The sequence below is a fragment of the Poecile atricapillus genome, chromosome 9 (assembly GCF_030490865.1).
Source record: "Poecile atricapillus isolate bPoeAtr1 chromosome 9, bPoeAtr1.hap1, whole genome shotgun sequence".
Classification (NCBI taxonomy): Eukaryota; Metazoa; Chordata; class Aves; order Passeriformes; family Paridae; genus Poecile; species Poecile atricapillus.
In genome coordinates this window covers 13,129,756-13,157,687 of record NC_081257.1, presented here as the reverse complement: position 1 = coordinate 13,157,687, position 27,932 = coordinate 13,129,756, and the positions used below count along the sequence as shown (strand labels likewise).

Here is a 27,932-nt window from a genome sequence, read left to right as displayed (position 1 = left end):
TCACTGTAGCTTCACATCCACTAATATTTCACATTTTGCAGCAGCTTTGCAAGGCAGGGCCATGCTTTAGGTTGCAGTTCTAGGTAGAAAGGCAGTACCAGGTTTAAAGGTTCTCACTTTCTTTTTTTTTTTGTCTTTTTTGGCATTGTCTTGTCAAGGGCTAAGACAATTATTCAGAGATGCAATTCCACAGTCAACTGCAGGAGAACAATTCTAGGAAAAATAAGTTGCAGTACTGGACTTACACATGTGAGCAAAAGCCCTCTTAAACCAAGGCTGTTAAAAGAAAAATACACTGAAAACACCCAGCAAGCTGCTGTGCTGACACTTTGTAGGCTTGAAACACCACTGAGGGCTTGGGTCCTGCTGGGCATGAGACCCATGTTCTTGCTTTGCTTTCAACAAAATTCATGTTGAAACTGAACCAGACAAAGAAGGTTGCAAGCAGGATGGTGTGACTTTAACATCTTTTGTCCTCTGGGGACAGAGCCACTTTTCTGGGACCCTGTGCACACTCTTTTATTGCCAGAAAATAACCCAAAACATTAGGGCTGAACCAAAGAACGGAAGACAAGCTTCCTATGACTGCATATATGAAAAATGCAATCTTTTCCACCCCATTCAAAAGCATCCCTCTTCAGAATAATATTTAAGTACTTGCCTTAACCTCAGGAAACTTTCTTCAACACATGAAAGTCAACAGGACTCTCAAAGTACAGGATGAAAGTTAAAAAAGGATTTATAAATGCTGTCCGGAATAAGGACTGATTTAATCACACACAGAAGTGATTTCCTGAATCTAGCCCTCACAATTTAAGCTAATACCATGTTATTGTATGTTAGGCAACTGTGCTTTTCATTTGGTCTTACTGATGTTGTTACCAGAACCAGATCAGCTTTAACAAAGAACATCTGACTTGCATAGTTTTGAATTCCAGACACTAAATTCTTAAAGGAATTTTTAAAAGTTATCTGACAAAGCTCTGAGCCAGCTAAGCTGCCAGAAAAATGACTGGCTTAAGTACTACAGTTTGTTGTATTGTTTGAGCTGATTTATCAGTTCCTTTGTAGCTGAACAATTTAATTTTATTTACCAAAAACTGGTGACCTTTTGGGACAAGCAGCTGGATAGTTGCTCACAGATCTTTTAGTTAAAAATGTTATGTGTGTATTTTGCTTCCAAAGTATATTACAATGGAAAGTCACTGAAAGGTGTTCATTCTTGTGTTAGCTGGGTAAATGGGCCTCACCATGAGGATTAGCTATCTATCATATAATAAGATTTGTAGAGGTTTAAGTGCCAATCTAATTTTCTACCCTTGGTATTTGCTTAAAGATTAAAAAAAAAAAAAAAATCCAGCTAACAATTTACAAGAACACATAATGAAAAAGAAACTTTTTTTGCACTATTGGTGATCTTTTCCTTTTCTCTGGGGGGTTCTTCAGCCTCTTGCTTTGAGTGTAAGACCCAAAGTTTGGAAAGAGGTTGCCTCTGTATCTGCTTTTTGAGTCAGTTTTTGCATTCTTTTTTCTGGAGGTGATTTGTGCCCCAAGACAACCCAAAAAAAAACTTAGGCCATGTGTAGGGGTTACAAAAAGCTACAGCAATTTTACTCATGTTATGCATGCCTTTGACCTACACAGTTACCCGTGAGTTCAGCCTAGTTAGACAGGAATATTTATGGAGTCAGGTGTGTCTCTTCACACCATCCTTCTGCCTCTGGGAAACATCTGAGTTATGTCCCCCTGAAGGTGCAAGAGGGAGTGACTTTTCTCCCAGTTCCAATCCATGTTTCAAGGAGGCATTACACCCGAGAGCTTTTCTTGCTCTCTTGCTCAGGTTTTTGCATTCTCTGCCCTGCTGCCCCACAGCTTTGTTAAGCAGACCCAGGCTCTGGGGAGCCACCTCTTTCTAGCAGCTCTCACAATTCTTCCCAGTTCAGGGGAAAAAGCAAATCAGAATGTCAATAGCATGGAGCTGAGTCTCTATCAACCTTCTCTCAAAATCACAGACCACACAGCATTGGCACGGATACCTCACAGAGCTCTGAATCTGGAGGAGTTTATCTCTGGGGCTTAACTTTGAAAAACATTGATGCATGAAAGAACATGTCAAAGGAACTTGCCTTATGCTCACAACACACAACTTCTGCTTGACTATACAGAGCTGGTGGGGGTTGAGGGTTCTGTACATTAGTGTTTGATGTGGTTTGATCTAGACTAGTAGAATCAGTATCTTTATTCCTGTCCAAATCTTAAATAGGCAATTAAAAAAATAAGCCTCTTCAGCAAGCTCTGCTTCCTGCTTTCTTTCCTCATTTCCTCATTTCCTCAGGCTTGGAAGTTCCCATGCAAGCCCCTCTGAAGACACTGTTAATTTAAGCACCATCTTGCTGTCCTACACCATAGAGATTTAGGGCTCAGTCTTGGAATCTGTGCCTGCTCCTGTAAGCAATCCTGTTGCAACATGTTTGCTACTCTGGTCTCATTATACATCTCAAAATCACAGCTCCTCACAAGAGCAGAATTAGGAGGACATTTCAGAAGTGCCATGATGTTCAAAAGGAATAACATAGCTACGTTTTCCAACCACCTCAGAAAATGCAGACATCATAAATCAGCAGAGCAGAGACAGAACTGGTTAGTACAAATATATTTCATAACAAAAGGTTCAACAGGATCCAGCTAGAGCCAGCACAAAACAATGTGGAGAAATAGTTTAAGCTGATTTATTGTAGTTTTTCAAAAAGCAGGCCCTCACTGAGAATAACTCATGAGTGGCCTAATACAGGGAGAAGGGAGGAAGGAAATTTCAGGTGGGGGTGGGAGAGAAAGAATTATTGGGTCCTTGCAAGTGCACAGCTCTGGGTAAATCTCTGCAAAGTCAACATTTAAGATCAGCTGTATTTAGTTTCAAGGAAACTTTGAAGTAATATTTTAGGGGACATGAAGCAGAGATCAGGGGTGAAATGCCTGGTGTGTAGCTTAAAATTCATGGGTTGGATCTTCCCACCCCTTTCTTGGATAAAGCTGAGGAGGAGGGATTCTAGAGTTACATGGAATGCCCTAGGGAGACACTCCTCACTGATATCAGAGATGGGATTTGCCTTGGCAGAACTGACTGCCAGACCTGCTGCTCTGAACCTGCAAGACAGACAAGATCCCTGGAGACTTGGGCAAGCCAGGGTTGGATCTGAGCTTTCCTGTGGCTGCTGCCCTTCCACAGAGCACAGGAAGCCTTGACAGAAGGATCATTTTTTCTGTTTCCAGTAAGACAAGGGGTAGGCATTGCCACACACACAGGACCGAGGAAGGGATGATGGGGGGGACAGAACTGGTCCAGGACCTGACTGGGAGGAATGCTGGAACTGGACATCCCAGTGCTGTGCTTTGCTCTGCTTCAGCCCTTGCTCAGTACAAGGGTTACAAGGGAGAAAAAAATCCCCAAGGGGTGCTACAGGGATAGATGCACAAAATACTCAGTGTCTGTCCAAAAAAACTGTGCAAAACACTGCTTAAATGGAAGACATCAGCTGCAAAATTCAAGTCAATCTGAAATCACCCCCAAATTTTTCAGATTAGCTTTAGAGTGTGGAGGGAGACTATGCCAAGAAATAAAAGAGTTTCTGGCACAGATCCCCTTGGAAATCAGGAAAAGTAAAATACTTCTGGCTACTTTTATTAAAAATTAACTTTGATTTGGAAGCAAAGCCACTGCAGATGAGTGATGGCTGCAGGGCCACCATTCTCAATGGAGAACCAACAGACAGGGAATAAGAGCAAGAACAATTTTCACAGACTCTCCTCTTCACTTGCACTGAATGTTTAATGATTTCCAAAGGGACAAAAATGACTGTTTAGCCAGTCGTGTAGCAGCTTCTTCTTGAAATCGAAATGCAGATACTGCCTAGTGAGCCAAAGCCTTGAAAATAGAAAGGCCTGTGTAATGAGATGGGCTGTCCTTTCCAAGCATGAGAAAACTGCAGTTGAAGGGCAAGAAGCTTCTTCTGCACCGTCACTATTGCTTAAACTGAGCACTACTAACTAGTTCAGGACTGCATCAGCTCTCTGAGCAAAAAAAGGTTTTTTTTAATATAAAAGTATGTCTCTGTTTCAAAATAGCTGTGAAAAACCAGTTCCTTTTTACTGAACTCCCTTGAAGTCTTGGCATATTCAGATCATTGGAACCTGTTCCAGTGACAAGTCATAATTGCTGCTGTAAGTTCATAGCCTGACAAATCCAACTCAACCCTTCAAGAGAAGCTTCCTAGAGAGGAACAAGGTGTGCTTAATTAAGGAATGAGCCCAAGACATGCAAGAATGCTCGTTACATGGCATCCCAGCCACATATTGACAATTTAATCTCATTTTTTGGCATAGCACAGAAGATGGAAATAAACAGCAGCATTCCTGAATTGAGGTGAGGCATTTTGGATATGCCTCTGTAGCTTCCAAATGATGGAAATTATTTTATTTACTAAAGCCATTCCCCCTGGTTAGATCCACACAAGTACATGGTAATGTTTAAGTCCTTAGGAACATGCTGCTTGCTCGGTTATTTTCAAATATTTGTTGTGAAGGGCTTGTGGTTTGAGACAAATAATCAAGTGCTCCAGAGAATATTTCATCTAAATGTTAAGTGGCATTTGCTGAAGTCCTCTAGGAAAAGTCTGCAGACTTCTTCTGACCTCAATTCTTTTGTAAGGTATTTTTCATGCAGGACATCACTTGTAGTCTGAACCCAGGTGCACCAGAGGTTCTTCATAGTCAATCCCCCCCTAAATCAATGGTTCTTAAAAATGTTTCTTTCCATGGTTCAGGCTGTAGCCATGACTCTGACCACCTACAGTTTCAAGCTGCTATTTCAGGGAGTGGATGGTACAGACAACTCATGACCAGCAGTACCAAAAAAGTTGTTACAGGAAGAATTCAGCTCAGCAGCCCAGCACCTGTGCGGGGAAAAGGCTGAAAAGCACACACCTGGCACAAGAGGGTCAGAACATTTCTGAGCTATTCCTGCATGAATGAAGTACTTTGATCAGGCATTTGGGGTTTATATGGGAAAATCTTCACTAGCTTCAGAATCACAGAATGGTTTGCGTTGAAAGGGACCTTAAAGATCCCATAGTTCCAACCCCCCTATGATGGTCAGGGACACCTTCCAGGAAGAGAGGGGTGAATAAAGGAGCAAGAGAGGAGATGACACTTTACCTGCTCTGTGAAGTCAAGATATTATGTTATTATATCTTTTTAATAAAGCACTAACTGTGCAATTCACAGTTGTATGGCAATGGTTTAAGCCTTCAAGTCCCTGGCATACTTAGACCCAATAATAACCACTGTTTGTGGCCAGGCAATTCCACTCCTAATGTGGAACTCTTGATTACTTCCTGCACTGAGTCAATTTCCCATCCTCACTTTTACCTTCCTGATCCAATTTTGTCAGCAGTCCTCTGTGTTGGCAGAGATCTTAATTAGTTATTCTTAATGAACTGACACACTTGTTATAAGTTCAGATGTCAGAGGCAGCATGGGTCTCTAAATTGCCAAGTTTTTCCGCTTGATTTTCCAAAACCTAGGGTGGAATTATCTTATAAACTTAGAGGCAGAAACTAAAGGATTGATTTCTTAATCGTAAAGGGCTTATGTATATTTTAACATATTTTGAGATTAAACACATTAATTTCCAATGAAATCTTGGCATATCCCAGAGCTGCACTTCAGCCTTGCCCAGCTATGAGAGGAATCTTTGCAGCAAGAGGCTTTACAGGCTCTGTCAAAATCAATATCAGCAGCTACTCCTCTGGGAAATTAGGAATGTCACAGGCAAAACGTTTGCCAAGGCTTTCAGCATGTTTCAATTAATTTACTATTCCATGTTTGCTGTAGACCTGAGGTAGGAAGGAAAGTTGAATATAAGCAGTTAAACATGAGACATAGAATGCTGCTGAGACCATGATCACTGCAACAGGAGCATTAAAGGCTGAAATGTTTATTCATGTTTTGAACCAAAATGTATTTTAGCCACAGGTGAGGTGCAAGGGTTTACCTACAGATGACTTAAGAGTTGAATACAGACTTCAGCCTATGGTTGCCAAATCGATCTAAGTTATTTCTTGGCTGCAATGAGCTAATCTGGGCGTCCAAAGGCTTTAACTACTGGAGGCTTGGTTCCTTAAAATGTCATTTTATTTCTAACACCAAGGTAGCTTTACCTCTTGCAGTGAGGGCTGCCATGCTAACACAAATAAGGAACCTACCTGCCATGAGTTTTAATCACTGCCTGGTTGATTTTCTCTCAAAAAGGGCCAGATGTAACAGCCTTAAGCTCCAAAATGTGAATGGGGACCTGTCCGACTTGAGGTGCAACTACTAGAATAAAGGTGGGTGGTAACAATATAAAAAAGAGTATTTAGTTAGATGAGTCCTTGGCTGCAATCATTTTAGGTACAGGCAAAGAAAGCCAAAGGCACGTAGGATGTCTTTTCTGCAGAAAAGCTTAAAATAGAAAAGGAAATCAATACTCATTTACAGTATCTGGCAGTCACTGAACCAAAACATACATGTACACCTACAGCTGAGCAGAAATAACAACATTTATTTAAACCACAAGCTGTTATTCTGCTGCAGGAATGCTGTGTTTCATGTGGAACACTTCACCAGAGACTGTACCACATATTTCTGACCATTTTTTAAAAATCTCAACAATATCCAGAGCAAATACTTTCAATACCACAATTATTAACCCCACCAGCCGGGCCAGCTTCAACTCCTTCTATTCCTGGCAAAGAAAGAGTGAGAGCTGGGTGTGTGTGAGAAGGGTGTGGAGGAGAATGTGCCCAGCAGGAAGCAAACCTCTGATGGGCAGAACCCTTAAATAAGCTTCAAAAGAAAAATCTACACCTGTGTGTAAGAATGAGGCAATGTTTCCACTATGCAAAATTACAGGCTTCAAAGGAAGGAATAGTGTTTAACAAATCAGCATTCAAACACCGAAAGCAAAATGAAATGTAAACAAAGTGAATCTGCTGATTGCTTGTTTTTTTCCATTCCCCAGCTCTGAGAAATGTGACCAGTAAATAAACAGGATAAATAATAACAGCAGCTGGCTTTTGTACAACACTCCTCATACAGAAAACCCCAAATGCTTTACAAATAGTGCAACCAGGCTGCTTGCAGAGGTCACACAAGGCAGAGATGAGTGGCACCTCAAGAGATTCTCTGATCCATTACCCCATCCCAAGCAAGGATCAACCCCTCTTCCCACTGCCACATAAACTGAAGCACAGAGGTAGAAAGCCTTTCCTGTGGCTATACAGCATGCCAGAGGCAAGGATGGACACACAGCATGAGTAAAACCCGACTCTAAAGCAGCCAGCAGGAGCATAACAGCAGAGTTAAGATATCACCATGGGTTCCCTGTGCTACATGCATGGGGCCACAGCTAACCTAGAAAGAAAAAAGTCAATTTAAAAAAATCTTTCAGTCCTAATGAATTTATGGGCATCTAATAATGTGGGAGAGATGCTCTGTGCATTTTCAGGACAACCTGGGTTGAGATGCTCTATGCCCCTTGTTTGGGGAGGATCAGAGGATGACTGAATGCTGATTGCTTGAATGTCTTTTTAATAATATGAGGTTATGAATGATGCTCAGAATACAGATTTTAATGCTCCAAATATTGTGGACTATCTCTCACATAAAATTGAAAAAATGAAGAAAAAGCTTAACCATTAAGTCAGCTAGATGTTATCTTACAGAAATTTAATTACTTACTGCTTCCTTGTCACTCCTCATGATTTTCACCCAGCAAATTAAACCATTGCAGATTTCTGGAACTGACAGTTGAATTTGAAAGCCCACTGAGATAGTTTTGAAAATAAAAGTTAAAAGTATGTTGAAAAATTATAAAAATAAGCTCATCTTGTCTGTTGGTGAACCAACTAACCTGCTGACATCTACAGCAAATTAAACCAAATTCTGTTCTAAAGAAAGGCCAATAATTTAGGTCTTATTCCCTCACTCTGCAAGGTTCAAACTTGAGCAAGGAAGAAAGAAAACACACAGAGCAAGCCATTTATCACAGCTCAGACAGACATCTGAGAAAGATCAGCAATCTTTCTTGCATACCAAATCTATAGTAGTTTGTACATTTTCTCCTTACCTATCTGTACACAACACTGGAGCAAACGATTATTATCCTGTTACTGCTGAATGTTTGACTTTGGCCCAGTCATCAATATTTTGTCCCCCTTTTTCCCCTCTCTTTTCAACAGTTGCTGCTGAGACAATTTATTTGCAGCAGAACAGCAGAGAACAACTAATTCATCTCTTAGTGGACTTTATTTGAAATTTCTCTTGAAACATCAAGCCTTCTTCAACCACTAGCTGCTCAAGGAATAACTTACTTTCTCTGGCAACTTTCACCTAGAGACTCCAGCCCCAATTTGTATCACTTGACTGGATGACTACACGCAATTGTAGACAAGGAAACAAAAGTACAGATAAATTGTAAGTCTGATTCTGTAAATCAGTGGTTATTCTGTCTAATGACTGTCTTGACCATGTTTTGCCTGTTCTCTGTTCCTCACTGACTTCTTTTTTCTGTTTTCTGACACTAAACCCTCTAGGTCTAGTAAGTTGCCTTTGCCATCACTCAGTACTGGAGGATTCAGAGGCTTCCATCATCAAGTGAGTTCCTGCCAAACAGAATCAGAGATGGTTTCTGGCTGGTGTGCCAGTGTCTGACACAGAAGGGGAGACTCTTTCATGCCAGTGGAAGTACTCATGAAGTTTGGTGTTACTGAAGGTCCTGGGACATTGAAAACTGCTACAGAAAGAGAAAATCCCTTAAGATACAAATATACTGCATCTGCCTAAGAGGAACAAACACATTCCCAAGCAGAGAAAGACCAAGAGCAAGATCTATTCCCTCTCCTGCTGATGGGGATATCCCATAGGAGCATTCTTGGAGGTGGGTAAATCTGACTGCAGTTCTGTGGCCACCAGAGCAGCTTCCACCAGCTGTTCCCTTCCTGGCTCCAAGGCCACACCTTGGTACCCCTGTGTGGGCAGTGAGTCTGGGCAGCTTGGGGATGCCCTTCTGCCACCACCACTCAGTCAGCCCCCATGTCTGGTTGTTTTAGAAGATGTTTATGGCTGGGACTAGCCCAGGGTTGGTATTTGGGATTGCTGTACCAGTATTTTCCTTGCAGTTAATGTAAGTGAAATGGTAATGGTCTGCAAGAGGAAACCCTAGAGGAGATACAATTTTAATGATGTCTAAAAACTTTACTTACCCTGATGTTTGCTAATTTCCTTCCTTCCTGTTATGGATGATAAGGCATACTGACAGCGTCAGAATGTCTGCTCTGGAGTTCAGGACAGGGATGGCTGGGTGCAGTTAAGGATATAACTGGGGTGGGATGAGGTAAGGGACCTGCCTAAGCGTATCTTTAGGAATCTCATGGTCAAGATGCAACACTGCCTCCTTGGATACCTGGAATAATCAGCCATTTGCTATGAGGGTTGTGTCACATCTCTTGGATAAAGGACAATAGGAGGTTTCAAACACTGATGGCTTCCATTCAAGTGGGAACACATTAGGACAATGACACGCAGAACCTAGGGAAGGCAGCTCAGCCAAACAAGTCTTCAGGGACAGCTCTTAGAACAATGCAATTTCCCTAGAAGAACAAAGAGATCAGATATTCACCCTGGCTCAAAAAAGGACCAAGTCACAGCAGTCTGAAGGGAACTTGTAAGGCAAACTCCTCTGCTGCAGACATCTAGAAAAAATACCATCTTCCAGCCAGAGAAGCTGTACCAGCCACTTCTTGTAGATGTATTTTCAGTGATCTAAAAGAGCTGTTGTGTGCTCCCAAGGGATGTTCCAAGAGTACTGAAAAACTTGAACCAAGGAATTGTGTGCAGCTCTTATATTATTTTCACTAAACCCACATATTCCATATAGCAGTGAAGTAAAGTGCTCTGGAACCCTGATATGATGACTGAGTTGTCTGCTTCAGCTACTGTGTCACTACCAACAAAGAGCTGGTTCAGAGTGTTCCCAGTTCATTGAGCTGAAGAAGAGGTCACTGGAGGGTCTGCCCAGGATAAAGACATTTGGAGGGACCAGCAGATCTCTAAAAGCTGAGTGAGCAACTTGGGCATCCATTGGAGTAATGGCACAAAGCCAGTACTGATCATCACACTTGTATTCCAATTAAAAGCAAATGAACTGTTTGTTTTACAGATGCCAGGTTTGCTTCAGTCTCTGGCAGAATAATGAGCAGAAAAATGATCTTTGCAACACTATCTCTAGAACTTTTTTTTTTTTTCTCCTATTTCTACCTCTCCTTCTTATACTCACCGTGCTGGACAGCATTGTTTCAAATTCATCAGGTGGCACACAGAACCAACACTGATTTTGCTTTTTTTGCTGCTCTCAGGTTCAGGATGAAACATTACTACTTTGAGACTCACAACAGGGAACTCCAGAAGTCACCTTGTTCCCAGACAAAATACATATTTATATTTGATGTCACGAAGTTGTACACCTGTGCTCAGAAGCAGATCTTAACAGGGCAATGAGCAAAAGGGACAGTTTAATTACAATTGTTATTCCATTTTCTATTCACCTTTTTCCTTGGGTTTTGTGGAATACAAGGCAGATTTGCTAGTGTTGGGCATTCCTGTGGAGACTGAAAAAAAACCCAATGCTACTGAAGAAGCCTGTTCTCATCTGCAGTGAGAACCAAAGCTGCTCCCCTGCCTGTCAGAGTCCCTCTTACATGAAGCTGGTTTGATAATTTGCCCATCCTCTGGAACCACATAAGGAATCATAGAAGGATGCCCCCATTGACAGTGAATAAGAGTCACATGGAGCAAAGATAACAGAGGCATTAGAGGAACACATACACAGCTGATGAAAAGAAGGGATGCTTTAGAAACTCAGGCAATAGCAATACAGCAAGCAAAGCCTGGAATGCTGATTTGACAATGATCATTGTTATTTCCCTTTGCAGTGTGTGTGATGGGATCAGAAAAACAGAGGGAGCTGAATTCATCCTATGGCAAACTGTGCTGACATAAGTCACTTTGCATCCTACAGATTTGGCTTTAATTTCAAGTTGACCTCTTTAGTACAAACAAAGTGTTCTTCAAGAATGACACTGAATTAGAAACTGCTTTAAGTATTTCTAGAGACTAGCACAATACACTCTAATTAAAGACATTATAATGAGTGAATTGATTTCTTTTGCTTTGACTTCACTTTGGCTTATTTATTTATTTATTCATTCACTTTGGAAAGGTCTGAAAGTCAAATTCAATTTTGTCATTTGCTCATGCTGGGAGCTGCGCTGCTCTTCTGGAAATGGCATGGAAGTTCTGGTAATGGGATTCCAAAACCATCAAGCAATATTCACAATTTAAGGGCCAGTTCAAATATAAAAGCAGTTTGTATTTCTGCACCACAGGCACATCTGCAAAGTCTTTGGGGAACAGAGAAATCTGTTTTCTCCTTATTGGCTTGGCCTTTCATTACTGACAAGTCAGAAAGAATGGCAGGCATTTTTCGAAGAATAAAAGAAAGGTTAAAACTAAATAGAGAAGTGTGTGCTTTTTGTTTGTTTAATTTTGTATTTTTAAACACATCTCAGGTGTAGAACTGAAAGAACTCTTACAAAGGCATTGTTTACTCAGACAATGTCTAAAGTTGAGCCAATCCATTGCAGTGTGCATTTACAATGGCCAGGAACACCTCTGTGACCCACAGTGGACACTGGCAACCTTCTAAGTCCACCTACACACCCCCTTTGAGAGACAATCAAGCACCATGCTAACTAGCCAGGTAACTTTCTCTTTGGTGACTGAGGAAGCTCAGGTCCACAGATGTCTGGAAATCACATTTTCAAGTGCATCCTCTAGCTTCAGGTGTCTCAAGTGCCCAGCTTAAAGTGACTGATCTACCAGGAGAGGCTCAGGAACAACTCTCTGAGCTCAGTGGCAGCTGCATCTCTGAGCACCTTTGAAAAAATTACTCTGAGTCAATAAATCTCACAGGGTTTACTTGAGGTCAAGAAGATGGGCTAAAAATGCCCCAGAAAAAACTACTTGTGCTTATCTAGGCAGTGACAAGAATGGTGGAAGTATCCAGAAAAGTCTACGGGGATACAGACCACAGAGGAAGAAGGTCACCTCTGAAGTTCCCCAGGCCCTTCAGGGGCCTCAAAGGAAATGTCTTGACTTCTCCTCCTAACTTTCCTTCCCTTTCCTCATCAGCCTCTATTCTTAGCAGCTTTGTTTGAGATCTGGGAATAGAACGTGGTTTCTTAATTCCTCACCTCCTGTTACCTCATATTTTGTCTCAGAGTGCTCAGGGTGGAGGCAGAGGTTTATGCCTTGCATGGAGCTGTTTATGTTTACACAATGACTGTTTTCCCATTAAGTAGGGTTTCTTTGGCTGCTGGGACATGCTATAGGCATGAGATCAGCCCTGTTTGGTTCAAATGATTTCATTCCTCCAAACAACATTACACAGTGCTGAACATGCCATGCCTTGCATAGCTCTTAAGCGTTGCATTCAGCAGCGAGCACTTGAGCCAAAGAGTTACCCATTTCCATGGTGCACAAATCCTACTGTTGGCACAAAACATGAAAATGACACCAGAACATACTGCTTTTTCTTCCCTGCTGCATTCAGCAAGACCACTTAATTACACTTTAAGATGGAACTGGCTCAACAAGTTGGGCAGCTTGCAGGGCTGCTGGCCAGGGAAGCTGCACCTGCACTGCTGCCAGCAGGCAGCAAGAGAAGATGACACCCAGGCCCCAGCCCTGCTGTTGGGTGACTTCCCACGCAAAAAAAAACAAGTGGAAAACATTGTCTTTCTTCTTCCTTAGTCCCATTACTCCTTACTCCATCTACCCCATCTAATCATTATGACATCTGAGTGCCTTTGTGTGTCAGCTTCCTGCGAAGTAATCACCTAAATCCCCCTCTGAAACAAAGCAGACCCTGCTGAGGAACTCACAATAGGTGCCTTTCACTGGCAGGACAACCTTGGCCTCAGTGGCACTTATAACAAAGCTTCCATATGTGCACCAGTATGGGCTGATCAGTCAGATCAACACCACACAGGATCAGAGCCTGGGTATTTGTGAGCGTGAAGCAATAAAGCCTCACAAAATTTCTCCATCTTCCTGAAAAAATAGGTTTTGGTGTTTTTTTTGTTTGTTGTTTTTTTTTTAAATAAGCTACAGCACATTAATCTGCAGCAGACTTTTATCCACATTTATGTGCCTGTTTAAGGAGATAAAAAAGAAGCACCAGCTCCAAAGGGTGATGCTTGTCAGTGATCCCCACTTTCAGAGACTCCCTGGCCATTGTCTGCTCTTCAAGCCCAGGCTAAAGCTACTTTTTAATATTTCCTTTGGCAGACATCCTGGGTTTTCCCCCTCCCTGGGGGAGGGATCAGGGGCTATAAGTTCTATTCTAATGGAAGACAAGTCACTGATAGTCTTTGGGCATCTGCAGTGAAGAGGTATTTCTACAGCTCTAGCTGGGATTAGGCACATAATGGATCAATGAAAGATCCCACCGTTTGACGATTATAGCATCATTCATTAGTGTTAAGATTTGAACCTGAATCAACAATTGAGTTAGAAGATTGAAAGAACTGCTTTCAGTATTTGAAATAAATTGTAACAGGCCTGTAAAAGTCCCCTGAGGTGTCTCTCTTTCTCTCCCTACACATATATACAGAGAGATCAGTTTTGCTGAACGTTTAAAATTAGATGAAAGTTCCTGAGCTTCTACATAGGAAGAAGAAAAAGCAGAGCTTATGTAAAGTGAAAGGGGGCAAAATAATGTATTTTTGGTTTGCCTATAAAAGCACTTCAAGAGCATTCTTGATTGCAGGATCCAGGCACTGACTTGTTATTCAGTCACTTACCATCTCTCTCATATATAACAATTCACGAGGAGCTAATAATAAACAATACGCCCCCTCCTTACACACAAACATGCAAACACACACTCAGGAGCTCCTTGTAAATGAGCAACACTGATACATCCACTTTTCTTGTCACAAAACTAGGACAAGTTCACTCTTAATTAACTGCTTGGTGCACAGACCACTAAAAAAATATTAACTACCCAGAGGACTTAGACACCAAGTTTTCACTCTCAGCTCCTTATTGTTTCTGGAACAAAGACACATCCACCCACTACTAATTTGATAAGAAATGAAATGTGATAAAAAAGCAGTTCCACAACTGGGTGATGAATGTTATGGGTAGTTAATAATTCATTACCACTATAATAAAAACCAGCCTGGTTTCACTGTAGAACCTTAATTTTATAGCATTATTTTTCCGTAAAGGCAATCTTCAGGCTGGTGCAAAGTCTATGTAATGCATCAGTGCCAAAAACTTTCCTCCTTTCTGAAAGGCAGCAAGTAGATATAACTATAAAATGCTCTGTAGACCAGGAGACCTTGAACCAGACCTCTGTCCTACAGCCCAACCTGTGCAATGGAGCTGTGGTGGGGTGGCTGCACTGTCCTCTCCTCTGGGGACGGTATATTTTGGTGCTTGCCCACCCTCTGTATTACCTGTCTGTTAACCCAGCCCTGTGTTCTTCCCATTGTCCCTTAGTTTTGAAGGCATAAACCCCAAAGCCAGCTAGTTTGGATCCATATCCCTCCTTCAGAGCAGTTGCAGGCTGGTTTGGGCAAAGAATGGTGTCTAACCTGTTGGGTCGTCAGGATAAAGTTTAACTCCCTACAACAGACTGAACAACTTTTTCCTGTGACTGTTTTCTAGCTGTATAAAATCAACACAGCTCTTCCTTTTGGCTTGCAGAGAAAGAAAACAATTAAACAATATCCAGATTTTTATGAAGTAGATACCTACAAAACTAGTGACAGCACAAATACATGCCAAGCCAGCGGATATTGAAAGAAGAAAGATCATAACTATGGGAGCCACAACATAATAATTAGCAGAGAAAACTATTAAAGATATTATTTAAATGATGACAAAAATATTAGAAAAAATTCTCCATCTGATTCTTTGTCTGTGTTTATTACACAGGTCAGTTTTGAAATTGCAATTGCCAGTGAGAGAGCTCCCTGAATCATTTACCAGGTATAAATAATTTAAAACCGGTCAAAAAGCAATGCAGTCAAACATTCTGCCTGTTGCCCTGCTATTACTATTGAACCTGAACTCAGATGCTGATGTTAAGTTTGTTGACACAGAGAAAATCAGAAAGAGTGAACATCCCAGAGCCTGTATCCCTGTCCTGCCTGTGCTGTGAGTTTGGGGATAGTTGTTTCCTGCTGATCGGCAGCAGCCACCTGCCAGAGCCACTTGGTAGAATATTGAATATTGAACTGCCAACCAAGCCAGCTGTGCATGGAACGACAGTAACTCCATGTTTTATATCAGCAAGGCTGCCTCAAGCAAGCAAAGGTTTGGAGAATGCAATCTTTACAGTAGGGACTTTCTCAGTTGAGAGAAAGCTGTCTTAGAGGCTCTATAAAGGTCCATGTACATGGCCCTGTAAAGCCAGTCAAGCTACAAATAATAATAATTGCATTTACTGAGTCATATGTAGTGATAGTAAAAAGGAAATGTTGAAAGTGCTCACCTGGGAGATGCTGCTGGCTTCCAATACCTGCAGAAGAGATACTGCCCATCAGCATTGATGATATGGGGCAGATCCTTGTATGGGATGTTTTGAGGACTCCGCTTTGGTGAACTTTCCTCTGGCATTCTGGAAGAATGACCTGCAAAGTGTTAGAAGAAACAAGACATACTTTAAAAACAGGCAAAGACAAGATAAAAGCTGATGGGCTTGGCAGCCACAGATACTCAAGGAAGTCAATCAGTAGGGCAAGCACCACTGATGGGAGGGTGCTCTCAAAACTCCAGCCAAAGAGCCCCCAAAATCACTGCTTCAAAACAGAAATATAGCACATTTTTTTGTCCAGAAAAGGCTCACATTTAGAGGTAGAGCATTGGATGGGGGGGGGGGCGGGGGGTGGATAAAGAAGAAGGGAAAATCAATCCACCATCAGTACTTCATTTCCAGCCTTCTATTCCACACTTCTCCCATCTGAGTGTTTTTGCATCATTTTGTGAAACGGATCCTAAAGAGAATATTTTAACTGCAATCAAGAGCAAATTATGCAGCAATCGCTACAGATATGAAAGGACAGCTGCATAAAAGATTTATCTGGCGGAACATCTCCAAAGAACACTGGAGGGTACACAGCAGAGGTATCTGCCACCGTGTCATCATAAAGATCTTCTCTGACATCTCAGACAGGAAGGTGGCGACGGCGGGGAGCGAAACATTTCCAGGAGAATTTGCCACAAACCTGTTTTCATCCTGTGCAAGGGTTTGCATTCTAGTGAGGAGCCGGCATCGCAAGTCAAACGCAAGCAGCTGAGGCTTTTTGCATCTCTCTGCGGAGCCGCCTTCACAGCCCGGCAGCCCCGCGGCTCCCGGCGGGTCCCTCCCGGCGCTGCGCGGGGCTCGCCCCGGCTCCTCTCCCCGCCTCGCTCGCTCTTTCAGGAAAGTCGCTTGGGCAATTCACCACTTCTCGTTCATCACTTCTTTTTTTTTTTTTTTTTTTTTTCTTCTCAAACAAATTGCGTGTGTGCGGGCTGAAGTGGCGGTGGTGGGAGGGGAGGCTGGGAAGGGATGGGGAGAGGGAGGGCTGGCGGGTGGGAAAGCTGCAGTCCACTTTCCAGAAGCTGCTGCACGTACATCAAAGGCACCTTGAACACATGCAGCTGGAGCAGCTCACAAAGTTCCTGCCGCGGCAGGTTGTTTGCAACTTTACTTCCTTCCTGCCACTTACAGTTCGGAGGCCGCGGCGACGGGGGGAGGCGAGGGAGGGGGAGACCTTTTCTCAAAGCGATCCCCGCTGCGAAGCCATCTCTCGTGTAAGCGCAACTTCCCCAGCCCCGCGCTGCCAGGCGGAGAGCGGGAGGGAGGGGAGGAGGAGGAGGAGAAGAAGGAGGAGGGAGGATCCAAGCACCGACGCGATGCCAGGTCGCCAGCCCTGCACACGCATCCTCCGGCCGCGGCCGGGCGCGGCTGCCCCGAGTCCGCCCGCGGAGCCGAGGCGCGGTGGCTCCACCGCACGGTGCGCACGGGCTGCTCCCGGAGAGGAGCGAGACAGCGGCGGAAGGGCGGTGGGAGGGCGGCTGGATGGATGGAGGATGCATGCACGCACGGATGGATGGATGAAAGGATGGATGGAGGGGCGGGCGGTGCTGCCGCACCCTCGGCCGGGCTGGGCTGGGCGGCAGCGGGGGAGCCCCGCGGTGCCCCCTGGCCCCGGGGAGGGCGGAGGCACGGTGCCCCCAGCCCCGGTGCCCGCCCGCGGGGGCTCCGCCGCCCCGCCGAGCCCAGGCGGCAGCAGCGCTCCCGCATCCCAGCACCGGGAGCCGACCACAGCGCCGGCCGCTGAGATAATGCGGGCTGGGGGACAGCCGAGACACCCCGGGGGCGGCTGCTCCAGCAGGATTTCAGACAGAGAACATCGTGGAGCCGTGCCGCCTCCTGGGCATCCCGATCCGGACCGCTCCTTGGGATCCCAGCACCAAACTTCGCTTTTGCGTTTAACGTGCATCTCTTCAGGCTTTGAAGCCATACCGGGGAGATCTCTCAGATACTGGTTCAGAGAAGCGCCCAAGCTTTGCACCTTCATTCAGGGTAAAGGCCATTTATAAGCACAGCATATGATTTACACTCACATAAATCGTAATATCACTATAGATAATATGCCATACACATGCTGCTACTCTGTAATGTGAGATCTGTGTGGTGGTATATGATACTTGCTTATAAAAATTGTCACAGCAAGGTTCCTTGAAGCCAAAATAGCTCCCCAGCTTAAAGGCATCCCAACACAGAATTTTGTCATTTAATACTGCTAAGTGCTTAGCATTTATTGAGCACAGATTCATACCGTTTACATTTCACCAGCTCCTTTCATTTTTACATGCCTATATATGCTTAGAGGCCTCAAGCCTTTCTAAGAAGAGGCAGCTATTAACCTTATTTCTAAAGTAAGGCAACATGTTTATCAAGTGCAAATCTGTGAACAAAGGCTGAGGAAAGGAAAGAAATACATGCTAACACTAATAACAATAAATGCAAAACCTCAGAGATGAGCCATATGAAAATAAAAAGGAAATCAAAACCAGATTTCATTTTATTCATCTTTCAGTGTCATTTATATTAAATGCCTAGGGGGGGTGTTAGTTATAAATGGCAAAAGCGAAATTACATGTTCCTGTAACTGCTGTTGTTTGGAAAAGAATAAACAAAACCAACATTTATGGTTGTTTACAATGAGTGAGATTTAGGTCAGATGGCTCTTAAGCAGAGCCCTGGGAGCTGTACCTGGAGCTGTACCATTTGCTAGGCCAGTTATGATCTAAGCATGAATGGATGGAATTAAAGTGCTATCACCAGCCAGCTCCAGAGTTGGTAGAAACAAGGACATATATAATTATTTAAATGATACAGATCAGATAATAACTGGATTAAGAAGAAAAGAAAGAAGGGAAGAAGCATCTTGTCCTGCTCAGGATTTATCTGCCAGGAACACTTTACTGGTTCCCTACAGCCATCTATGAAATCTGATGCCAGGAACAAGCTCCTCTCCTGTTGTGGTGCTGGGAATATCAGAGTTCCCAGGGCCACAGAAGGGTGGAGGGAGTTGAGGAAAAAATCTCTTTTTAAACTTCTGGATAAAAATAACATCTCAAGGAAAACGACCTTTGTTGGGACACGAGGGCAAGATCCTGACTTTGAGAGCTTGCCCTGGTCAGTCCAGATATATGATTCCCTTGATACCCTGTTAACCTCGGTGTAGCTAAAATTGGAGGCAGCATAACTGTGGTGGAGCCTGCCTGTTCTGCAGGCCAGATCCTCACCACAGCACTGGAATGAAGAATCAACCAACAGCTCCTTCCCTTCTCACTAACTTCCCTAAGAGCCCAGGAATCTGAGAACATTTCTTTCCATGGGTAACACACACTTCCCCACCTCAATGTTAACCACATAAAAATGAATGTGGAGCAACTGCTGACTTGTTGCTTTATTATTTTGCAGTTTAAGCAGTGCATGAAACATCACCGGAGAAAACTGGATTGGGTCTGGGGAATTTGTGTACCTAATACCCAGACTATACACCAGGCTTCAGCCAGCAATTACTGCATACTGGCTCCCTGTGAGAAATCAAAGGGATGCCTGAGCATGCAGTATTTATGAGACTGTAACATCTCTTGTATTGGTAGAGTGAAATACGTTTCAGAAATGGAGTTTAGGCTAAATCAACTTGTAATAAAAGAATAGATTCACACTTGGAGAATCTTTACACTAACTCTGCAATTACTCAATCCTTGTAGGAAAGGATGTTTTGTTTATTAAAGGTTGGGCGCTGCTTTATGTAAGTGTCTCCATTGACCCCCAAGGTATGCACAGGAGTACAGAGAAAAGTGGTACACTTTCAGACAAGGCAAATTTTAGGAAATGGATCAATTGATGGAATGACAGAGTAAATACATGTAATGAAACTTGATATCACAGCAAGTGGAGAGGAAGAAAAGAGAAGAGAGAAGAGGAGAAGAGAAGAGAAGAGAAGAGAAGAGAAGAGAAGAGAAGAGAAGAGAAGAGAAGAGAAGAGAAGAGAAGAGAAGAGAAGAGAAGAGAAGAGAAGAGAAGAGAAGAGAAGAGAAGAGAAGAGAAGAGAAGAGAAGAGAAGAGAAGAGAAGAGAAGAGAAGAGAAGAGAAGAGAAGAGAAGAGAAGAGAAGAGAAGAGAAGAGAAGAGAAGAGAAGAGAAGAGGAGAAGAGGGATGATAGGAGAGAGCACAGCAGTCTGTTGTGTAGCTCTGACAGTAGGGTAAGGGAGCAAGGAACAAGGAACAAGGACTTTCTTTGCAGTTAGGCTTTTGTTCCCAAAATGAATTTTTAATGGATCCCATCCTGTTGGCATGCAAAGATAAATAGACTGTATGAGATCTTCCTGCTCTTGTTGACAACACCATGTTCCTAAATTGTAAAGTAGTGGTTTTGTTAGAGAAGTAGATTTGATAGGTTCTGTGTGCTAAACCATTTGGGATTCTGCTCACCAGGACCACAAAGTGAATTTTTGCTGACAAGAAAGAGGAAAAAGTACTTCAAAGGAGGAGAAGAGAATAATAAAATATATTAGGAGTATGTGGTTATGGAAGAATTTCCTGTAAAACCAGAAAAATGCTAGAAGTTATAGTAGTCAGGGAGCAGCTGGAGAGAGCAACAGACAGCACAAGCAAGTGAACATGTGGGAAATGATGGGAAATGAAGCATGAAGAGGAAGAATTGGAATCAAGTGAAAAGCAAAGAAGCCAATGCCACTAAAGCTGTCAGTTTAGAGTAATTAATTTGGATTTGCTCTTCTCTTTGACTGGTTTGTTTTTTGTTCTTTTTTCTAAAATTAATAATTCCTAGATGGAGTCCAGTCATTCACCTTTACTTATTTCTGTAATCTGCCTTTGCTTTCCTGTTTCTATTCCTGAATAAGACATGTATGGGGGCAGGAGTGGAGGCTGAGTCAAATTGTTCTCATTTTCCTGTAAAATATCTATTTTAATGTCTTGCAGCCAGAAAAGAAGCTTGGTATCATGCAAACCAGGCTGAGGAAGGAAACACTACAGGAAAATATTGTATTGATCAGGTTAATCTTAACAATGTCAAGAGGAATTATAAGTGGATCAAGATTGTTCTGCAAAATTCTACAGCCTCATGGATCTTCTCACAAATTAGTATGAAATGGAGAAAGGTTGAAGGGTAAGCACAGGGAATACATGAGTATCATAGAAATTGTTTGCAATTTCCACTGATTTACTTCCACTGATTTGTTGCCCCTCAGTAATCTTACCTTCCCCAGTCAGTAGGAACAAAATTGTTGGTTTAAGCTACAAGTGGTTTAATACCTCTAGATGTAAACTATAGACAAATAATTAAGTAATTTTCCCATGTAAATAAAAATAATCAGTGGTAAAAATACTCCTAACTTTAAAAAAAATGTACACTTAAAAATACAGTAATTGAATATCAGTTTCAGCCTTTAAAACTAATGTATTAGTTAATTATTAAAGATTACCTATCCTACATAGATGCTAATTTGGGAATTGGTTGTTTTTAATTACAGAAGCAATATATATTTTGTTGGTGGTTCATTTGGTTTCTGGTTGGTTTTTTTTTTAATTAAAACCCCACAAGATTATTAATACCAGATTCTGAGACATTCTTCGTATGAAGAGGAAGGCATCTTCCAAAGGCTGGAAATTCAAAATGAGAGTGGAAATTCTACCCTAGAGTTTTTTTTGCATAGGAGGGATGTTGATGGAGTTATTCTAGCATTTTGCTTGAGAATAGCTCTGCCTTGGGAAGGAATGGGGTTTTCCAGAGGTCTGGAAGTGCACAGGCTCAGCAGTGGTGTCTCAGCTCAGTTCTGCAGGCACTAGAGGGCACAGCCTCAGCTCTGCTGGACAAGGGCATTGCAACCCTACCAGAAAACCCCCAGCTGGCTTGGTTTGGGTTATTTTTATTCTTTCTACCCTTTATTTAGAGGTTTTCTTTAGACATTTGTCTCTTTTTAGCTTTGCAATTTCTGAATAAAAGTTTCCTGTACTGGTATATAATTAGTCCAATTTTCCCTCTGGATTTATTCACATCACTAGAATGAACTTCAGTGGTTCACCTGAAGGGAAATCCTGACCTTGTCAATATGAGCACAGACAGCTTAAAGTTGTTTTTTTTTACATAACAACATTGCCCTGCATAAAGCCACAGTAATGTTCATAAAATGTTGGTCACCTTGGCAGAATAAGGGTTTTGGAGGCAGAAAACATAATCAAAAGGAACCCGAAGGACAAGGTTCAAACCTTTGAATTTTAATATGCATAAAAATCAGAGTAAGATATAAATTTTCTCTAGCAGGAATTATAGTCTCAGTTTTGAGGAGTACCTGGCCATTTCTTTTCTTACTTTTATTCCTAAGGCTGACTGCATAATCCACTCTACAAACCCAGCATTATTGCACCAGGGCTAAATGCTATAGCCAAAAGCTAGCACTACCCTGCCATGGTTAGAGTAGTGCTTTATTTTGGTACTGCACTGGAAGCGTTGACTGGAGAAGGATTGTTATTGTGCCGCTTGCTTTTCTTTTTTTCTTTGCAATTGACAAAGCATCATCTATCATGCTTTGCATTCCAATTTTTCTTTGCACGTTTTGTAGCTCATCATAACATAATTATGTTTCTGTTTCCTTCAGCCAGGGGCCAATACTTTCTTTTACTAAGACAACAGCTGCACTGCACAACCTTGATGAATCCCCATAAGGGTAAAATGAGTCTGTGGTGCTTGTTTCTGCCTTGGCAACCCAAATGTTCAAGCTCTTTTTTTGTGACAAATGCTGTTCTAAAATGCGCCCAACCCCGATGCTTTCATAGCATTTCTCAAAATTAGGTTCTATATTGTAAATTGGACTTTAAATATTAAACATTCTGTCTGATTTGTAATTTTAAAGGCTTCCTTTGTAACATATGGGAACTGAACTGGCTGGTTGGGTTGGATAGCTCAGGTGACTTGTACAGAAGGCATAAACCTGCGAGCTGGGAGGAGGGATACTGAAAGGATGGAAGCTAGGATGTTACTGGGATCCTTCTATAACAGGCCATGTTCCTGGTTCTGGCTCTCAGTTGGTTCAGGACCTGTCACATATAAGGTCCTGTCCCTGTTCAGTGTTTGCCATTGGACCCCTGCCCTGAGGCACCCCTGTGTATTGTTAAGTTTGCCATGCCCCTGGGTCTGGGGAGCTTGCCCCCAGGACGTGCAGTTTCTGTGGTTTGTTATTTTGCCATCATTAAAGTACTGCAGGTAACTCCATCATTCCCATCCCTCTGTTTTGCCATGCCTGCCCGGAAGATTGGGCTCAGAGTCACAGTGGGCCGACTGTGACAGTAAAATTTCTGTTTATGGTGTTTATAAGTTACAGACTCTGGGATGGAATTTAAAAGGCTGTAGTTACTGATGTGAAATTTGTATTTTGAATGAAATTGACTGTATGTGTGACAATAAGCACAATCTGAAGGTCTATTTTATGTCCCTAAAAAGTATCTTACATCAGCTTTCATGATACAGGTGAATCATTTCCTTGATTACAGCCTCAGCTGCTCCAGCCACACTGTGACATAAAGGTAATTATAGAAACCCCACCTCTGAAGGGCATTAACTGCTAGTGATGGAAGAAGATACACAGTATTTTTATTATAATCAGCTGTGGAGATATTTTATTTAACTCTAATGTTGTACTTTGAAGTTGAGATTTTAAAGTACTTCGGAAAGGAAGAATGATTTTTGTATTTTACGTAGGAGAAACCAAGGCAGAGAAAAGTAGGGCTCAATGCTGGAGGCAAGCTGAGAGCAGAATCCATTCTTAATGCTCCTGATTTTGTTTACCCAATTACTAACTCCCACCTCATCTCAAAATTTATCCATCAGAGCTCTGTGTACAGTGGAAGCAGCAACTTCTTCAGCCATTGAAGATTGCCCATGTTTGTAAATATATGCGGTATTGTGGCCTGGACAAAACCACAGCCTGGAGAACTGCATTCTTCAGGGCAACATTTTCCATACAGTTTTGCTTTCTATCCTATTGTTCTGGTGTTGTTACTCCTGATACCATCACTTGAAGATTGTTTGTATTTATACATAAAAATTACAATAAATCTGTACATGGAGACAAGAGTTTAACCAACATAATCGGTCCTATCAGCCATATCTATGTGCTCCATGATTTAAGGACTTTTTGGGATACCTGAGAGTATTTTGGTTCTGTGATGTTTGTGTTCTGTCCACCACACTGGACACTGATGCAATTGTCTGGAAAGCAATTAGATGTTAGGTGTTGATGGGAACTCTTCCTGCCCAGCCAGGGCCAATTTCTCTCAATAGTTCTGCTGTTGATAAATAAAGCAGTGGGCTGCTTATTTTGGAAAGACAATGAACACATGGCTCATGAGAGGAGATTGCCTTGTGCTCCTTATAATCCTGAGGAAAATTCTGGCATATTTCACTCAGATATGTTTTAGCTTTCTTTTTTATCTACCGTAAGTTTCTTTACTCAGTCCACTCATGTTCAATGTAAGATGTGCATTCTCTTTCTGATTCATGTACAGTAATTACTTCCTAACATCTGCCTAACAGATTTTGTAAGAAAAGTAACTCTTCAAATATTAAGAAAGAAAATTAATGTATGAAATCTTTGAAATCTCTATTACTGGGGCTTGTTATCCACAGCTGACTGGATTCATTTCCCAGCCAGGAAGCTGGTTCAGCAAAACAGTTACATTAGTTATTTAACTGGAGGCCTGATCCTGCTCTTGCTCACACTGATGCAAAGCAGAAATAGTACCAGAGAAAATAAAAAATATCCCTAGTGTGAAATACACATTACAGAAAAAATAAATCATTGTGCTATGGAGCAACAAAAGAACTGTAGCAGATACTCTGCCATCCTGGTATAGGTGTTAGGCAGGATCTTGATGTCTTGCAGAAACCTTATCCCAAATACACTGCTAGCTCCTGGGGGGGTTCTTTTACTGTGATAGCACTGGGTGACCAACAGAACTAGGGCCCCGTTGTGCTCAGTGTTGTGCCCTAATACCATGAAATCACATGTGACCTATTTGTACTAAGCACCAGACCCATTACTGTTTGCATCTGGTTCATAATTGTTCCCTCTCAGTTATTTAATTTTTACAGTGCCTGCTGCAACTACTTTATACCTTCTAGGGCAGGAAAATGCACTCACTGTTTTTTCTCCTAGGCTGAATTAATGCACGTGGTAATTAACCCAGGGGTACACAGAAAGGAGAAGTCAAATGAGAAGCATTGCAGTGAAAAGTGGGACAAAGCATCCCAAAGCATATCCTATATAAGATGGCAATGCTTCCTGGACAATCTCAGGACATCAAGGGATGGTTACCAGAGCCTCATATGCTTTAGAGATTTGTCTTCAATCCCCAAGGCCATCAACACCCCCTTATTTATCTTATTGTAAATTTGTAGCATGTACTGTTAATAACATCAAAAGTTACAGTATCTGAGAGTTCATGCCCCCAGACCTCATCCTGTTTCCTCCAACACAAGTTATCTTTGTATCTTGGCTACAGTTGCTGACTGTCATGTAGCAAAGGTACCTGTGGTTTTGTTTGTGCTCTGGAGTCAGTGGCATCTGCAGCTGCTGAGGACCAATGTCAGGTCATGTTTCTGTTGCAGACCCATTGGAGGGGATTCCTGATTCCCATCTTGCCCACAGTACCATGTTCTGACACCAGCACGTGTTTAATCTCACTTGTTGACTTTTTTTGGGTACATTACTGAACCTTCACTGGAGTTACAGTAAGTTTTTAAATGGAAACTAAGGTCTGGAGATGCTACACTTTCAGACACAAGAGGAAGGACAGCTCCTGGAGGGAGATATCTCTGTGAAGCTCCATCATTCCTAGACCTTGTGAGGTTTGAGGAAGAGGACAGCAGATGGGAAGCTGCAACATTCCACTCCTAAGCTGGAGAGTCTCTCTTTCCCTCCTGTGCTGTGAAATGTGTACAAGAAGCACTGACCAACACATGTAGCCTCAATCCCATCCCGAGACCTCTGCTTAGTGCCCCAGCCCTTGCAGGGATGGGATTACAGCAGCAGCTATGCTTTGGTTTAAAACAAGGACAAATCCCTAGCCATCAGTTTTGTGGGGCTCAGTCTGAAATGAGACAGGGCTGAGACCAAGCCAGCGATGTCTGCTGGAGCCCAAAGCCTCCCTCTGCAGGCAGCCAGACACGTTCCCCAGACGGCACCCGGCAGTGCAGATCTCTGCTGGGGATCATCTGCCTCCTCCTCTGCGCCCAGTTTCAAATCTCTTCAGCAATATGTTCTGTAACAATTAAGGATTTCTGGGGCAACTCCATTAAGATCAGAAAGATACCCTTCTGTTTTGAAATATGTGAGTATGAATGATTCATTCAGCACAGCACCCCTCGGCCATTCTTATCTATCTGATGATCAAATATATTTTTAATTATCAATCAATCTGAGGGGATTTTTTTCACCAGACAATATCCAACCGTATTGTAAAAGCCATTTGGATTGAGGCAGAGAATTTGGCAGCAAGATAGGGAACATTTGGGCTTTCAACACTTGGGAACATATGGAAGGAGGTTTGGAAGATTGCCACATGGGATGTAGCTTGGAAGATGCTACATTTCTTCATCCTTTTTTTTTTTTTTTCTGAACAGAAATAGAAGAAATTTTACCTTTTTTGAAGGATCCTAATTCCTGTTTATTTTGTATGCTGCTTTAGGATAAACCACTATGTTCAAGGTTTGAGCAAAATCAGCTGCATGTTTATGGGCAGCTGTAGGTGGGCAATTAAAAGAATGGTGGTATTGCAGATCTTTCCAAGTTTTTACCTCTTAATTCATGAGAACTTTCAGAGGTGAACGCATGAAGCTGCAGCCTGGTGCCTCAGATCACAGGGTGAAGGAGGATATCTGTTTCTCAGCCTGTCAGGATGTGCACCGTTTACTGAGCGCTGTGAGGGTCAGGCCCTGCTGGTCCTTCCTCCCTGCTCCTGCTGTGACCATGTGTCTCCAGTCACCCAGGGCTGGACAGACAGCCCAGGCTGTGTCTCTGGTACAGAGTTTCATCATGTGGCTTGGAGCTTCAGCACTACATTACAAATCCCAGTCACCTTTGGGACAGCACAGGAATGGGAGAGAGAAACACAGTGTGTCCCAGGCTGGGGGGCTGCAGCAAATGCAGAATTTATTGGAATACACAAACATGTATCTGCACAATTGGCAAGCAGGCCCTGCAGCTTAGTAAATGCTAATTAATCTCTCAGACTGCTAGGAAATCGTTATCCTGGTTCAGCAATGAGACATAAAGACTGAAGAGAGTGGCAGGGGCTTGTCCAGAGTAACAGAGTCAGAGCAGACACAACTGCACTCTTCTTTGGTGTTCTGAACAGTAAACCACCCAGCTGTGGCAAGACTGCATCTGAAGAGCAGAATGGAGGCACTGGGGGCTTTTCCCTCAGTCCCTGTCTCAAATAGCTCAGCTCAGGCCAGGCTGCAGCTCTCATCCCAGCTGACTGCTCAGATCTCCTTTCCTTGAGAGATAAGAGCAATGGAGAGGAGGCACCTGCTAGCTCTGACTGCAGCAGTGAGCTGGAAACCAGCCTGACTATGCATTTCACTTCTGGGGAATCACTCAGACACCGTGTTTTGGTTAGAGTCTGAGTGTTTCTTGTCCACAAAGTCATTGCAGCCTTTTATCTTACGTTTTCCTGTGGTAGTTTGTTTCAACACTTGCAGCCAAGTAATGACTAGACAGGGCAAGTTCCTATTATTTCTTTGCTAATGGGATACCAGGGGTCACTAAGGTATCTCTAGGTGAGATGAAGGCTAAGAAGATGATGTCCAGGATCAGGAAGAGAGCATGGAGGGGTTACTGACAAGAGCAGAGGAAGGAGAATCTCCTCCAAATGTATTCAAAGACCTGTAGTGGTAGATTTTGAGTACTGACCACATAAATCAGAAGATGGGAAAATCCCTAAATCATGTGGATGGGATTTGTTTCAGAATTAAGTCTCTGCCTTTCTGAATAAAACCTGGAAAAGATTGTGTGAGCTTCAAGTATATTTTTAGCTTTATTTGCAGAGGCTGCATATTTATGAGGCAGCTAAAATTTGATTCAGAATGTTTTAATATTTTGCTTCTCACAGAGCACACCTTGATGGACATGAGTTATTCCTATTTTCTGTGGCCATAATAACCCCAAGTTCTGCTGCTTTG

The 27,932-nt window shown here is 42.6% G+C and overlaps 1 protein-coding gene across 3 annotated transcripts in view; it reads right to left on the bottom strand.

Moving 5' to 3' along the window:
• Positions 1 to 27,932, bottom strand: part of MGLL (monoglyceride lipase) — a 102,013-nt gene that overhangs the window by 44,992 nt on the left and 29,089 nt on the right. Inside the window, exons 1-2 of one of the 3 annotated variants that reach the window (XM_058845465.1) lie at positions 16,878 to 18,227; positions 15,659 to 15,797 (exon numbers count right to left, since the gene is read on the bottom strand). In XM_058845465.1, the coding sequence (XP_058701448.1) occupies positions 15,659 to 15,797; positions 16,878 to 17,247 (509 nt within the window). In that variant the 5' untranslated portion in view covers positions 17,248 to 18,227. The other 2 variants (XM_058845467.1, XM_058845466.1) reach the window with 2 other exon arrangements.